Genomic DNA, 16,817 nt, shown 5'->3' on the forward strand with positions numbered 1-16,817 from the left:
ACTGGACAGATTGTACGATTGGACTGTCTCACCAGGTGGAGGGCCGTTGGCAGACCCAGGACACCCTGGAGAGATTATATCTCTCAGCTGGTCTAGGAACCTCTTGGTGTTCCAAGCTGGAGGAGGTGGCTGGGAGAGGGAGGTCGAGGCTTTTCTGCTTAGACTGCTGTCCCCAGAACCGAGTCATGGAAAAGTGGGAGATAATGGATGGATGGAAGCATGAATGTTCTTATTTCAGTTTATCCCAAAAAGTTAAATCTGTTCATCTGGACATAGTGAGAGTAACATTTCGTCACTCATCCAGGTGACTTCTTCAGTCTCAGCTGACTGCAGATTTTCCTAACCTTATAAACAGTACATTTGTATAATGACTGGAACTAGCAGCTGAATGAACAATGTTCAGTTTCAAGTAAATAACCTGTGTGGAAAATATAAAAAGTAGCAAGGAGAGATACAGTGGGGCAAAAAAGTATTTAGTCAGCCACCGATTGTGCAAGTTCCCCCACCTAAAATGATGACAGAGGTCAGTAATTTGCACCAGAGGTACACTTCAACTGTGAGAGACAGAATGTGAAAAAAAAATCCATGAATCCACATGGTAGGATTTGTAAAGAATTTATTCGTAAATTAGGGTGGAAAATAAGTATTTGGTCAATAACAAAAATACAACTCAATACTTTGTAACATAACCTTTGTTGGCAATAACAGAGGTCAAACGTTTACTATAGGTCTTTACCAGGTTTGCACACACAGTAGCTGGTATTTTGGCCCATTCCTCCATGCAGATCTTCTCGAGAGCAGTGATGTTTTGGGGCTGTCGCCGAGCAACACGGACTTTCAACTCCCGCCACAGATTTTCTATGGGGTTGAGGTCTGGAGACTGGCTAGGCCACTCCAGGACTTTCAAATGCTTCTTACGGAGCCACTCCTTTGTTGCCCGGGCGGTGTGTTTTGGATCATTGTCATGTTGGAAGACCCAGCCTCGTTTCATCTTCAAAGTTCTCACTGATGGAAGGAGGTTTTGGCTCAAAATCTCACGATACATGGCCCCATTCATTCTGTCCTTAACACGGATCAGTCGTCCTGTCCCCTTGGCAGAAAAACAGCCCCATAGCATGATGTTTCCACCCCCATGCTTCACAGTAGGTATGGTGTTCTTGGGATGCAACTCAGTATTCTTCTTCCTCCAAACACGACGAGTTGAGTTTATACCAAAAAGTTCTACTTTGGTTTCATCTGACCACATGACATTCTCCCAATCCTCTGCTGTATCATCCATGTGCTCTCTGGCAAACTTCAGACGGGCCTGGACATGCACTGGCTTCAGCAGCGGGACACGTCTGGCACTGCGGGATTTGATTCCCTGCCGTTGTAGTGTGTTACTGATGGTGACCTTTGTTACTTTGGTCCCAGCTCTCTGCAGGTCATTCACCAGGTCCCCCCGTGTGGTTCTGGGATCTTTGCTCACCGTTCTCATGATCATTTTGACCCCACGGGATGAGATCTTGCGTGGAGCCCCAGATCGAGGGAGATTATCAGTGGTCTTGTATGTCTTCCATTTTCTGATGATTGCTCCCACAGTTGATTTTTTCACACCAAGCTGCTTGCCTATTGTAGATTCACTCTTCCCAGTCTGGTGCAGGTCTACAATACTTTTCCTGGTGTCCTTCCAAAGCTCTTTGGTCTTGGCCATGGCGGAGTTTGGAGTCTGACTGTTTGAGGCTGTGGACAGGTGTCTTTTATACAGATGATGAGTTCAAACAGGTGCCATTCATACAGGTAACGAGTGGGGGACAGAAAAGCTTCTTACAGAAGACGTTACAGGTCTGTGAGAGCCAGAGATTTTCCTTGTTTGAGGTGACCAAATACTTATTTTCCACCCTGATTTACCAATAAATTCTTTACAAATCCTACCATGTGGATTCATGGATTTTTTTTTCACATTCTGTCTCTCACAGTTGAAGTGTACCTCTGGTGCAAATTACTGACCTCTGTCATCATTTTAAGTGGGGGAACTTGCACAATCGGTGGCTGACTAAATACTTTTTTGCCCCACTGTATATGTATTAAAGCATAAACTTTTCATGAAGACCTTAAGCCGGTTTGAGGTGATAAGCAAAAGGTTTTTAAAAAATATTTTTTGTACCTCTGTTCATCAGGCTGATCGAATTCTGCTCCAGAGAGATCTGTTTCGTGTTTCTCTCCTGATAAAAGTGGAAAAACTCCTGAAAACACAAACAAAACAAAAGTCTATTAGCACTCACTCATGATGCCTTGAAAGGGGCAAGCTGAGGATGGAACAGAGTCTGTGAGATCTGATTTCTTAAGGATGCACTGAGCTGGCGGCTGTGGGAGGGGCTAGTACTGCAATGATGCATGATGTGTTTGTGTTCCATATTTTGTATCTCAGGTCTTGGAGATGGAATAAAAGGACAACGTACCAGTTTGGGCAGCAGGATGTAGGAGAGAATGGACAAAAAAATAACCACACAGGCTGTGATGAAATACCCAAACGCTGCATCCTGAAGCTCCGAACCGCCTGTACCCGAAAAAGACAGAAAATCAACCTTTTATAATCTCTGTGTACTGACATTCAAGTTCCTGCAAAGTGTCATAAAACTGAATCCAATGAGTTATTGATCAGACTTGCTATGGCGCAGATCATGGCGAAGGCGGCAAAGGTCCCAGCGAGTCCCTGACCACTCATGATGGGAGTTGTGTATGAAGCTGGGAGCAATCCAGCCATCCCGAAAAGGCTCCCCTGTAGCACTGCCCCGAAGGCTGAACAAACAAACAAACAACCAGATTAACAGAATGGCCTGTGGCATGCCCAAAGGCTGAACAGACAGACAGACGAACGAACGAACGAACCAATCCAATCCAATTTTATTTATAAAGCACTTTAAAATATCCAGCACAGGACCAAAATGCTGTACAGAAAGAAAGTTAAAAACAATAGAACAACAGAAAACAGCAAAAATAAATAAATAAAACACATAATACATAAAAATTAAAACAGCCCCATGTTAAAAAACAAAACAAGATAAAACAGCATGGAATCAACTAAAATAAAAAAATAAAATAAAAACCAACATCTCACGTGGTGTCAAAGGTCAGGGTAAAGAGGAGGGTTTCAGGAGTGACTTAAAAACAGGCAGTGAAGAGGCCTGTCTAATCTCTAAAGGAAGCTCGTTCCACAGTTTGGGAGCTGCTACAACAAAAGAGCTTTAGAAGCAAATAAAAGAATTTTAAAATGAATCCTAAAAGAAATGGGCAGCCAGTGAAGTGAAGCTGAAATAGGGGAAATGTGCTCAAACTTTCGAGTGCCAGTTAAAAGACGAGCTGCGGCATTTTGCACCCTCTGTAGATGAGTAATATATGATGCACTGACCCCTATATAAAGTGCATTACAGCAATGCAGCCGAGTGCTAACAAAGGCGTGGATCACTGTCTCAAAGTGCTGCCGTGAAATACTTGGCTTTATTTTTTTATACACATTAGGCGTCTCAGTGCGGCTACCAAAGACCATCACCTCAGTCTTTTTATCGTTGAATTTTAAAAAGTTAACAGACATCCAAGCCTTAATGTCATCGAGACACTGAAGTAATGGCTGTGTAAGGTATCTGCCTTTTTTTCTTTAGAGGGACATAGATCTGACAGTCATCAGCATAAAAGTGGAATGCAATGCCGTGCTTTCTCAGTACAGAACCAAGAGGAAGCAGATCTAAAGAAAAGAGGAGGGGGCTAGAACTGAGCCCTGTTGGACACCACACAAAAGAGGGGCGGAGGACGACACATGGTCACAGTTCGCCCCACCAAGTAGGACCTGAACCACTCCAGTGCTGTGCCCCTAATGCCCACCCACTACTCCAAACGAGAGAGTAAAATGGCGTGATCCGCTGTATCAAACACAGCTGTCAAATCCAAAAGCACCAGAACAACACAGTCCCCAGCGCCATTAGCTAAAAATATGTCATTAAAAACTTTGAACAGGGCTGATTCAGTGGTATGAAAGGATTTAAAACCAGATTGGAAAACCTCTAAAACATTTTGCTTTCCCAGTTCATCAATGACCTCACGTTGGTATCGGCTCTAAGGTTTTTTTGTGTGTTTGAGTCCAGTTTAGCTATCGGCCTGTGGCCATTGTAACAGTAAATGCAGTGACCAAACCTGATTCTTATCCTTTGCCTCATAGTGACGACTGTATTGACCAAGTTGGTGCAGCAGAAAATGTGAGAAATTTCGATCTGTTGAAGGGATATTGGCAGGTGCCAATGCTTTCATCACGCCATCTGGCGTTTACACAATGCTCCAGCCACATTTCAGCGACTCATGAGTTTGGTTGTTAATGCGCCGAAAGGCTGTGCTGTTTACCTAGATGACGTGGTGGTTGAGCGAGTAGTTGGAGGAAGCATTGGGAATTGGAGACCCTGCAGTCTTAAAACGACCAACAGTTTCCTTTAAAAAGGACAGAGTCACAGGCTCAAACCTGTCAAAGACAGCAGAGCAGGAAGCAGAGACTGAGAGGTCTTTTTTTTTTTGCTGCTTCCGGTGTGATGCCGCCTGTGTTTGGCTCTGCCGCGGCCGGGTGCAGTTTGTCGCGCTCCACTACTTTTATATTATTTTTTTCCACTCTGCTGTTCTCATTTAGTTTTAATGATGTATTGGCTGCCTTGGTGTATGATCATCTGTCTTTGCTATCCATCCAATCCTCTATGATGCCTTACGATGTCTCTTCATCCTCCTTCGGCATTTTCCACCCTCCTCCATCACCATTCGGCGGATCCTCTAGACCACAGAGAAGAAGAGGGAGAAGGGGAGGTATTCAGGTAAAGCTCAGGCTTTACTGGCAGCGGGGTTTGACATCAAAGCCCTCCTCAACAACAAGAAGAGGGCTTTCAGAGGGGGCAATAAAGAGGAGGTGAGGAAGGTCCAGGTGTTACTAAAGGACAAGATCAGAGAGGCTAAGGACAATTACAGGAGGAAGCTGGAGTGGAAACTCCAGCAGAACAGCATGAGAGAGGTGTGGAGGGGCATGAAGACCATCACTGGATTCAGGCCAACCAACAGCAGGGGAGCTGAGGGAGGTGAGAATAGAGCCGACGAGTTGAATCTGTTTTTCAATAGATTCGACACCACAGTGTCTGCTCACACCCCCACAACCTCACCTGCAGTCAGCCTGGAATCCAGAGCCACACCACTGTGTCAGCCTCTCTTCACATGGCGCTGTTGCCTCCTGTGAGATTCCTGACACCCCTCCCCCACCCATCACCTTCACTCAATACCAGGTTGAGATGCAAATGAGGAGACTTCACTCAGGCAAGTCTGCTGGACCAGACGGAGTGAGTCCCCTTGTCCTCAAGACCTGTGCCCCCCAGCTGTGTGGAGTCTTTCATAAACTGTTTATGCTGAGTCTGAGTCTGCAGAGGGTCCCGGTGATGTGGAAGACATCATGCCTCGTCCCTGTACCAAAGACGCCACGTCCCAGTGGCCCCCAGGATTACAGGCCTGTGGCACTGACCTCCTACATCATGAAGACCCTGGAAAGGCTCATCCTGGACCAGCTGCGACCCATAGTAAGACCACATCTGGATCCCCTTCAGTTCGCTTATCAGCCTCGTCTCAGAACTGAGGACGCCATCATCTACCTGCTCAATCGTGTCTACACCCATCTGGACCAGCCGGCGAGCACTGTGAGGGTCATGTTTTTTGACTTTTCTAGTGCTTTAAATACCATCAGGCCGACCCTCCTGGGTGATAAGTTAGCAGCGATGCAGGTGGATGCTTCTCTGGTGTCCTGGATTGTTGATTACTTGACAGGAAGACCACAATATGTACGTCTCCCACAGTGTGTGTCTGACAAGGTGATCAGCAACACAGGGGCACCACAGGGGACTGTCCTCTCCCCCTTCCTCTTCACCCTCTACACCACAGACTTCAGCCACTGCACAGAGACCTGCCATCTTCAGAAGTTTTCTGATGACTCTGCGGTGGTTGGATGCATCAGCAGGGATGATGAGACAGAGTACCGGGCTGTGGTCGACTCCTTTGTCACGTGGTGTGAGCAGAATCATCTGCAGCTCAACGTGGCAAAGACCAAGGAACTGATCGTGGACTTCAGGAAGACCAGGAAACACTTGACCCCTGTTTCAATCCAGGGGGTCAGTGTTGACATTGTGGAGGACTATAAATACCTTGGAGTTCACATTGACAATAAACTGGACTGGGCTAAAAACACCACAGCACTTTACAGGAATAGAGTCGTCTCTATTTTTTGAGGCGACTGAGGTCCTTCAGCATCTGCCAGAAAATGCTCAGGATCTTCTATGAGTCTGTTGTGGCCAGTGCGATCCTCTATGCTGTTGCATGCTGGGGGAGCAGGCTGAGGGTCGCAGATGCCAACAGACTTAATAAACTGATCCGTAAGGCCAGCAATGTTGTGGGGATGGAGCTGGACTCCCTCAAGGTGGTGTCGGAGAGGCGGATGCTGTCCAAGATAAAGACAATGTTGGATAACACCTCCCACCCACTCCATGACATGCTGGTCAGTCACAGGAGCTCGTTCAGTGAGAGACTGAGATTACCCATGATGCACCACTGAACGACACAGGAAATCTTTCCTGCCTGTGGCTCCCTGTACAACTCCTCCACCTAACACACTGTTTACTGCAACAGCTACACCCTTCTTGCACATGTTCTTTTTCAGCTATTTATTAATAAGTGACTTTTATGTATATATATGGTTGTATATATGGTGCTATTCTTAGTTAGTGTCTTGTCTGTCTCTGTTAATGCTTGTTTGTAATGGAGCACTGTAACGAAAAGTAATTTCCCCCAGGGATCAATAAAGTATTGATTCTGATTCTGATTGGCTGTTAAGCGACGCCGAGTGTGCCTTATCTCCTGTGCTCAGAAAAGCTCCATGGAGGGGGACTTGTTTTCCACGTCCCTGTTTGGATACGCCGGCTCTTTGAGACCGGCCTGCCTGAGGAGGGTTTATCCAGACTCTTCTGCCGGCTAGCTTTTTCTTCCCACGGTGAGCAGATTCTACGAGCGTGATGGTTCAAACCCTGAGTTTCTACATCCTTTAACTCGAGCCTCCGCAAATACGGAGGCTTCTACTTCACTGAATATGGCGGTTTTTAATGCTCAATCTCTGTCAAATAAATGATTCTTGTTGAATGATTTTATATCATCTAAAAAACTGGATTTTTTATTCCTGACTGAGACCGGGCAGCGGGATGTAGACCATTCGTCATTTGTTGAACTCTGCCCGGATGGCTGTACTTTTATTACCCAGCCTCGGGTTTCTGGTCGGGGTGGTGGTCTCGCTGTGGCTTTCCAGGAACGTTTCTCCTCCCGCTCCATGAAAATTGGACAATTTCTTTCATTTGAGCTGCAGCTGCTTAAAATTGGAAACAAGGATCCGTTTTACTGTGCTGTGTTGTATCGTCCACCTGGCTCAAATAGGTTATTTTTGTCGGAGCTCAGTGACTTCTTATCTTATCCTCGAATTTAAAGCTGTCTAGGTTGCTCGTAGTTGGGGACTTTAATACACACATTGATGATGACTCTGACCCTTTCACCAGAGATTTTATGAATGTTATGGACTCATTTTGCTCAGCATGTGTCCGGTCCTACGCACAGCAAAGGTCACACACTGGACCTTGTTTTTACTTTGGGTTTAAATATTGATTTTATTTGCTCTGAGGACATTTTTTATTTCTGATCACGATGTTATTGTTTTTAAACTGTCTCTTAATGAGCTTTTGTCCCCTGTTCAATGGAAGGTTAGCTCTCGTACCTTAGATTCCTCCACAGCGGAGAAATTTGCGGATGCTTTTAACCTACAGCTATCTCCTCATAATGATGTTGACTATTCAACCAATCTTTTGAATAATTATAGCCTTTTTATGTTAGATGAAATTTGTCCAGATAAAATGAGTAGAGTTTCTGCTTGCAAATTTCCTCCTTGGCTAAATGACAGTATTAGTTGTCTAAAACGTGAGGGAGGAAAACTCCCTCACCTAAATGTTCATTTCCTGTACCTAAAGGACCTTTTAAGTTCTTTTAATAATGCTATCAGAGATGCAAGGGCTGCCTATTTCTCACACTTGGTTGCAAAGAGCAGAGGTAATCCTTAGGTGCTATTTAACACCATTAGTGGCATTCTCCAAAAGTTGATTCTGTTCATCTGATGACATGATGTTTCATCATCATCCAGGTGACGTCTTCAGTCTCAGCTGACTGCAGGTTTCAATCTTATAAACAGGACATTTGCATAATGACTGAAACCAGCCCACTGAAGGAACGATGGGCTGGGAGGTCAGTTCCTTAATCTTAATTATGCAATTATCCCAGCCCATTGTTCCTTCAGGAAACGCTACGTCCAGATGAACAGAATCAACTTTTGGGGATTTACTTACCTGGATGATTGAGCATGCATCAAGACATTAGTGGCATTGTTACTCCTGCTCTTTCCGCAGCCCCTATTTCATCTAATGAGGACTGTGACAGTTTTCTTTCTTTTCTTCTTGCAAAGATTAATAACATAAGAATGAATTTTTCTCATTCAGCACCTGTTAATGCTATCTACCGCCTGTCTACCGAGGACAGTGACGTCATCAGCGAGAGACCGGTGACCAGCATCGCGGAGCATGACGTCCGAGCAGCACTGAGGAGAGTGAACACAAGGAAAGCGGCGGGGCCAGACGGCATCACCGGCCGTCTGCTGCGCTGCTGTGCTGACCAGCTAGCAGGTGTGTTCACTTACATCTTCAACGAGTCCCTGGCGAAGTCTGTGGTCCCCACATGCTTCAAAAGATCCACCATCATCCCTGTGCCCAAGAACAGCAAACCCTCATCCCTGAACGATTACCGGCCAGTTGCACTGACCTCGGTAGTAATGAAGGTGTTTGAGAGGCTGCTGAAGAACATCATCTCCTCCTCCATCCCAGACACCACAGATCCACTGCAGTTCGCCTACAGATCCAACAGATCCACAGAGGATGCCATCGCCCACGTCCTACACACCACTCTCAGCCACGTGGACAAGAAACAGGGTAACTATGTGCGAATGCTGTTTGTTGATTACAGTTCAGCGTTTAACACAATAGTGCCCTGCAGACTGTTCACAAAGCTGAGGGATCTGGGACTTAACAGCCGTCTGTGTGCATGGGTGTTGGACTTCCTCACTGGCAGAACTCAGGTGGTGAGGGTGGGCAGGTGCTTCTCCAACAGCATCACCATCAACACAGGAGCACCTCAGGGATGTGTCCTCTCGCCACTGCTCTACTCCCTCTACACTTCAGACTGTGTGGCCACCCACGGCTCCAACACCATTGTGAAGTTTGCTGACGACACAGTGGTGTTGGGTGCCATCTCCAACAACGATGAGGCGGCCTACATGGATGAAGTGAAGAATCTGGCATCGTGGTGCCAGGACAACCACCTCCAGCTGAACGTCAGCAAGACCAAGGAGCTGGTGGTGGACTTCAGAAGGAGTCAGCACAGAGACTACAAGCCCATCATCATCAATGGAGCTCCAGTGGAGAGGGTGCAGTCCTTCAAGTATCTTGGTGTCCACATCTCCTCAGACCTGACATGGGCTGCCCACATTCAGGTCCAGACCAAAAAGGCTAGGCAGCGCCTGTATCACCTATGACAACTGAGGAAGTTCAGGGTCTCTCCAAAGATCCTCAGGATTTTCTATACAGGCGCTGTGGAGAGCATCCTCACACAGAACATGACATCGTGGTTTGGGAACAGCTGTGTGAAGGACCAAAAAGCTCTCCAGAGAGTGATCCGTACAGCAGAACGCTGCTGCAGGATTGCTCTCCCCCCGCTTCAGGACACCTACACCAGGAGATGCCGGACTAGAGCAGATACTGAAGGACCCGTCCCATCCTGGCAACAAACTGTTCCAACTTCTGCAATCTGGTAGAAGGTTCCGCATCTTCCGGGCAAAGACAGAGAGACTCAAGAGGAGCTTCTATCCCCAAGCCATCCGTGCCCTAAACACACACACCCGCCCTCTCACATCATCTATAATTGACTGAGTCAGGACTCTTCCAGACACTAAACCAAGGCACAATGTACATTTCAATTCCTTTAATTTTAAATATGTTTATATTGTCTATCCTGTAAAATAGTCAGATGTCTATTCATATTAATGTACAGAATTCACCTGCTTGCTGCTGCTACTACTGCACATTCACCCAGTGTATATACTATATGTATATATATATATATATATATATATAATGTTCTTCCTCTACACCCCCCCCCCCCCAATTTCTTTGCACATGTCGAGGAGCGTGTCAGGTTACATTTCACTGTGTGTTATACTTATAACTATGCATGTGACAAATAATAAAGAACCTTGAAGACCTTGAACCTTATGTCTATCTCCACCTCATCACGCCCTGTCATTTAGGATACTTTCTCTCCTGTTTCACTACCTGAGCTGGTAAAACTAGTGAATTCAGCGAAAGCATCCTCTTGTCCACTTGACATTTTACCTGCATCATTATTCAAAAATGTCTTCCTGTCATGGAGCCGGGCCATGTGGGCCCGGTATTCTCAGTTTTTGTATGTTTTGTATTTCATCCCCTAGTCATGCCTTGGTTCCTAGGTTCTTCTGTTAAGATGTTCCTTATTTGGTTACCTCCTGTGTGCCCCTGTGTAACTGTGAGCCCTCGTGTTTTATTCCATGTCTTCCTCAGCCCGTTATGTCTGTGTTTTCCCCGTGCTCTCTCTCCTCCTGTTTGACTCTGCCTGTCTCCCGTCAGTGTTATGTTCACCCCGCCCTGTCTCGTTATGGTTATCTGTGTCAGCTGTGTTCCCCGTGTGTTCCCCGTGTGTTCCCACTTTCCTCGTTAACCCTCTGTGTATTTCTGTCTGCGTCTCCCTCTGTTCGGCGTCGCGTTCTCCCTCATGTTGTGTGGATCTTCCTGTGTCTACCTGTGAGTGTTAGTTTACTTTTCCCCAGTTTAGTTTTGTATTTCCTGTGTTCTGCCGTACCAGCATTAAAGCTGTGTTTCTCGAGTTCATCCCCGTGTCTGTGAGTTTTGCATTTGGGTCCTCCTCCTGCTTGCCACACAGCGATCCATGACACTTCCTGGTTATTGGTCCATCTGTGCTCACTCTAATCAAGTCTTCACTGGCGTCTAGTATAGTTCCGGTTTATTTTAAAAATGCTGCTATTCTCCCACTTTTTGAAAAAACTCAGCTAGACCCCTCTCTTTGGAGGAGCTACAGACCTATCTCTAAATTACCGTTAATTGCTAAGCTTTCAGAAAAGGTTGTGGCTAAGCATCTTATAGCAGCTCTGGACAAACATAACATTTGCGATAAGTTTCAGTCTGGCTTTTGTAGAGCTCACTCCATGGAAACAGCCCTTTTTCAAATTCAAATTCAAATTTTATTTGTCACGTATACAGTCATACACAGTACGATATGCAGTGAAATGCTTACACAACTGCTCGTGACCTAAAGAAAAAAAGGCTATGAACAAGATAAGAAATAAATATGAAAATTAAAAAGGGTAAATTTAACTAGGAAGGAATAAAATAAAATAAAATATAAAAGTTAAAGTTAAAAATGAAATAACTGTACAACACAAATTTGAATGAAGGGTAAATTTAACTGGGAAAGAATAAGATAAAATATATAAATTAAAGTTGAAAATAAAATAACTGTACAACAAAATACACAATCTCGCCCTGAACTGGAGATACATGCATTTATTTCCTCACGCTTGGACTATTGTAACTCTTTGTTTATGTGTCTAAGCAAAGGTTCTCTGGATCGTCTGCAGGTTGTGCAAAACGCTGCAGCGAGGCTGTTGACAAAATCCTCCAAGTATTCTCATGTGACACCGTTGCTATTTCAGCTACACTGGCTTCCTGTGGAATTTAGAGTACATTTTAAGATCCTGGTCTTGACATTTAGAGCCTTGCATGGACTGGCACCAGCCTACATCTCCGATCTGCTACAGCCCGATGTCCCCAGCAGGTCCCGGAGGTCATCTGATCAGGGCTTACTTGCTATAAAACAGACTAAGATGAGAACTAAGGGTGACAGAGCTTTTGCCTCTGTGGCCCCGAGACTGTGGACTCTCTCCCTCATACATTAAGAACTGTGGACTCAATAGTTGTTTTTAAAAAACAACTCAAAACTCACCTTTTTAAAACTGTTTTTGGTTAAATTTCTGCCTGTTTCATATTGTCTGTTTTACCTTTTATAATTTATTATCTTATGTGCAGCACTTTGTGATTCTGTGTAGAAAGGTGCTATATAAATAAAATGTTATTTCTTATTATTTATTTATGAGCACAAGGAGAGATCTGGGCCCTTGTGGACGAGACCTCAATAAAAAAGTGTAAAAAAATTTCACAGCCTTCGGGCGAGGGCTCGATACAGTCAGTATGTGGTGCACTAAGAACAGAGTTAATAGTTTTAAATAAAAAGTGTTTTCTTTTGGCATCTTTTACAGTTTTTTTTTATATTGATGCCAACAGTTCTTTGGCATCTGGAACATCACTTGTAGTTTGTCCTTTTTCCACTCAGCTCGACAGCAGTCGCGTCTGACAGCTCGGATTTAGTTTTAGGTAGTCTGGTTTTTAAATGAGCCACAGTGACCAAAGCAGTCCGACAGGTGGAATAAAACCATGAGCTCAGTTCCTCAGTCTGGCTGCATAAAAAATCCGGGATCTTACAGACCTGGTTAAAAACTGATCTGTAAGATCCCAGAACGAATGAACGAACAGATTAACAGACTGCCCTGTAGTATGGCCCAAAGGCTGAACATACGGACAAACAAACAAAACAAAGAAAAAAAAGACTCACAGTTGATGATGACGATCTTCACCATGGTACTGAGGAAGAAGTGGAAGGGCTCTAGAGGAACTTTCACAAGGACAGCGGTGATGATGAAAACAAGCATGATGACAAAGAGACTGCCCATGACACGCAGACGCTGCGAGATTCTGACAGGAGAAGGAAAAGAGGAAGCTCAAGGACAGGCTTGGAGCTCAAGGTGAGCAGATGCTCTTTAAAGGGATATTGTGCGGTTTTGGCTCAGGCGATAGAGCGGGTCATTTACCAGTCGAATGACCCGATTAGTTATTTGGACCCTGGCTGCTGCAGTCTGCATGCTGAAGTGGCCATAACCCTGATGCATCCATCAGTGTGTGTGTGTGAATTTTAGAAGAGACAATAAAGTATAGAAAATACTGTTTACAGCTCGTATGAATGTGTGTGTAATTGAGTGACTGAGGTTTGTAGTAAAAATATAAGTACTAACACATTCACTAATACATTCGCTGATGTCAGCAGTGTGGCGCTTTACTCACAGTGAGAGCAGGAAGGAGTTGAGACACGTGCAGATGAGCAGTGGTAACATTGCACAGAGCGTCATGACGTTGTTGAATATGGCCTCGAGGACAGTGCGATCATCACTGGATACCTCTGTCTGATTGGCTGAAGAAATTACCACTGAGGTGTCCTTCAGACGGCTGGTGAAGTACTGACAGACAGGCAGACAGAGCATAAAGCTGCAGTGACACTAACTCCACAAATACCTTTAATGACTCAGTTTACCTGCAGCTGGTCATGAAATACCTGCAAAACACCTCTGATAAACACAGTTACTCACTTCATCACAGCTGTTGTTTGTCTACAAACAAACTACTGTTTCAAATATAATGCAATATCTTTCAAAATAAAAATTTATTTTGAGGACAAAATAGTATGTAAGTGAAAACAGGAAGCAATGTCACACCTTGGTAGCAGTCATGAAAAAGTTCCACGGCAGCAACGTTCCCAAACCAAGCATGAAGAAAATCAGCCATACTCCAAAATACCTGCAGAGATTTTTAAAATAAAATGTTATTCTGATGCTTTCACTGTGAAAGAGTCGCAGAATAATGAGAAGTGGTAAAGGATTAAAACCAGGTATAAATATTTTACTAAACTCATCAGATCTGTTTCTGTAAGGTTTTCTGCAGGTGGATCAGCTAAGTGTCAGCTAATACTCAGGTGTGTCTGTTTTAACCCTTATCTTACATCATTTATTTACAGTCTCTGTACAATGGTAGCGCAAAGGGCCTAGCATTGGATTTGGTTGTAGCTCAGGAGGTAGAGCAGGTCATCTACTAATTATAAGGTTGTTGGTTGCTAGCTGCTCCAGTCTGCAGTCTGTATGTGTCTTGGCCAAGACACTGATACACTCATTGGCATGTGCATGTTAGACAGAAAGCATGTAGGTCTAGAAAGAGGTGCTTGTATGAATGAGGTATGTTGTATAAAGTGCTTGAGTAAAACCGGTCCATTCACAAACAGCTGCTGTCTGAACAGACAGAAAAATCAGTCCTGCCTTCGTTGTGCTTGTCACGTTTCAAATCTCAAATCTTTTGGGCTACAGAGCGAAAATTCAAATGCTTCCTGAAACTTAGTTTACTGCACTGTGATGGGTTTATAGTAAAGAACAGTGTGTGACTGCTGCACAGTGGCTTTGGGTTCATGGTCACAGTTAGCTTACATCAAGTGGAGCAGAGACTCGTTCACTGAACTCCACCTTCATACCAACACCTGAGAGGAACGCCCTCCAAAGAGTAACCTTTGTTTTCTTACTCAGCTAAATACATATTCACTCTTACTTCAGTAAAGAATCAGAGTATCAGAGTAAAGTTGAATCAGTACTTCAGCTATTACTTGGAGTATTTTTCAACAGTAGTATGTGTACGTCTTAAGTAAGGGATGTCTGTTCTTTTGCCACCTCTGGTGGGAGCTTTTGGAGTCTGGCATAGAATAGAATAGAATAGCCTTCATTGTCATTGTACAGAGTACAACGAAATTGGAGTGCAAGTTTCAATAATAAATATAAATGTAAAATATAAAAAGTACAAAAAAACAATCGTAAGTACTCAAACAATAGAATGAACAATATATACAGGATAGCAGCATAATATAATGACAGTATGGTATAGCTAAGCAGGTTCAATTGTTTTTGTGCTTATTTACTACGGTGATAGCTCTGGGAAAGAAGCTATCCCTGAATCTGTTTGTCCTGGTTTTATGTGACCTGTACCGTCGGCCTGACGGTAATAGTTCAAACAGTTGGTTGCTGGGGTGAGAGTGGTCCTTGATGATATTGCCAGCTCTGCTGAGGTACCGAGAGTTTGCAGTGACCTCCAGGCTGGGCAGAGAGCAGCCAGTGATCTTCTGGACTGTGTTGATGACCCTCTGCAGTACTTTCCTGTCCGCAGCTGAGCACCCTGCATACCATGTTGTTATGCCGTACGTTAGGATGCTCTCTATGGTGGCTCTGTAAAATGTCACCAGCAGCCTCTCCTCCAGGTTGTTCCTCCTGAGCACTCTCAGAAAGTGGAGACGCTGCTGGGCCTTTTTAACCACCGCTGTAGTATTTGCAGTCCAGGAGAGGTCATCAGAGATCTGCACGCCCAGAAACCTCATGGACTGTACCCTCTCCACACAGCTCCCGTGAATGTAAAGTGGGGCCGGGTCTGCTCTGCCCTTCCTGAAGTCCAAGATAAGTTCTTTAGTTTTCGTGGTGTTCAGTTGGAGGTTGTTAACTGAACACCACTCAGTCAGTCTGTTGACCTCATCTCTGTAGTCCGACTCCTCCCCCCTTGAGATGAGTCCAACCACTGTGGTGTCATCCGCGAACTTTATGATGGTGTTTGAGAGATGGGTAGGGGAGCAGTCGGATGTGTAGAGCGTAAACAGGAGGGGACTCAAAACACATCCTTGTGGAGACCCGGTGCTGAGTGTGATGGTGCTGGACCGGTGGGGGCCGAGTCTGACAGACTGTGGTCTATTTGTCAGGAAGTCCTTGATCCAGAGGCAGATGGGGGTAGAGAGTCCCAGGTGAGACAGTTTTTGGACCAGGATCTCTGGGATGATATGATTGAATGCTGAGCTGAAGTCCAGAAAGAGCATTCTCACATAGCTTCCTCGGTGCTCCAGGTGACTCAGCGCAGTGTGGAGCGCTATGGTGATAGCGTCCTCGGTGGAACGATTTGTCCTGTAGGCAAATTGGTGGGGGTCCAGAGTGGGAGGCAGACCGGCCCTGATGTGCTGACAGACCAGTCTCTCAAAGCACTTCATCACTACAGACGTAAGTGCAACAGGCCTGTAGTCATTTGGGCTGGCCACAGCTGTCTTCTTGGCGATGGGGATGATGGTGGAGGTTTTGAGGCAGGGCGGGACGGTGTTTGATGACAAGGAAAGGTTGAAGATTTTAGTGAAGACTCCGGTCAGTTCGTCAGCACATGCTCTGAGAACCTTTCCATGTATTCCATCAGGACCTGCCGCCTTCCTGGGATTCACTGACCTTAGAACACAAGAGAGCTAAGAGCCGCTGCACCCGTGCGCGCCGCCATCTTGAAGATTCATTGCCAGTATGCCAGTATGAGCGATTTTGCCCATTTTAGTCTATCTTGTCTGTCCTTGTCTTTAGGGGATGCTGGCCTTGACCGAGTTTCTTTGGCCTTTCCTGGTGTTTTCTGCTAGCACAACCACTCCCTGCAGGAAGGTACTCTTTGAAGTTGCCAAAGCTTCGATGGGTGCCCTTTCTGTTTTCTGTACAGCTGACAGTGAGGATATCCTAACACGTGAGGACCTTTTCACGTGTTAGGATATCTGCTAAATCCTCACCCATGCTGGTGAACCCCTCCCACTCTCTGCATGATGCAGTGTCAGGATGCTCCTTGATCCCAGCTGCCATCTTTACAATGCAGTCTTTTATAGTAATACATTCACACATGTTCCAAACATCCGTCTGTGTGCAACAT

The 16,817-nt window shown here is 45.1% G+C and overlaps 1 protein-coding gene across 2 annotated transcripts in view; it reads right to left on the reverse strand.

The window, feature by feature from the left end:
- LOC147328720 (equilibrative nucleoside transporter 1-like) overlaps positions 1-16,817 on the reverse strand; it is a 34,979-nt gene that overhangs the window by 12,778 nt on the left and 5,384 nt on the right. For both annotated transcript variants that reach the window (XM_086297323.1, XM_086297320.1), the window contains exons 3-8: positions 13,784-13,865; positions 13,356-13,528; positions 12,850-12,989; positions 2,647-2,781; positions 2,442-2,539; positions 2,147-2,225 (exon numbers count right to left, since the gene is read on the reverse strand). In XM_086297323.1, coding sequence (XP_086153449.1) covers positions 2,147-2,225; positions 2,442-2,539; positions 2,647-2,781; positions 12,850-12,989; positions 13,356-13,528; positions 13,784-13,865 — 707 coding nt within the window. The remainder of the gene's footprint in view (positions 1-2,146; positions 2,226-2,441; positions 2,540-2,646; positions 2,782-12,849; positions 12,990-13,355; positions 13,529-13,783; positions 13,866-16,817) is intronic.

This window comes from Aulonocara sp. 'chitande type north' Nkhata Bay, linkage group LG6 (assembly GCF_057382095.1).
Source record: "Aulonocara sp. 'chitande type north' Nkhata Bay isolate Kocher_YH1m ecotype deep benthic linkage group LG6, A_spYH_male_GT1.1, whole genome shotgun sequence".
Classification (NCBI taxonomy): Eukaryota; Metazoa; Chordata; class Actinopteri; order Cichliformes; family Cichlidae; genus Aulonocara; species Aulonocara sp. 'chitande type north' Nkhata Bay.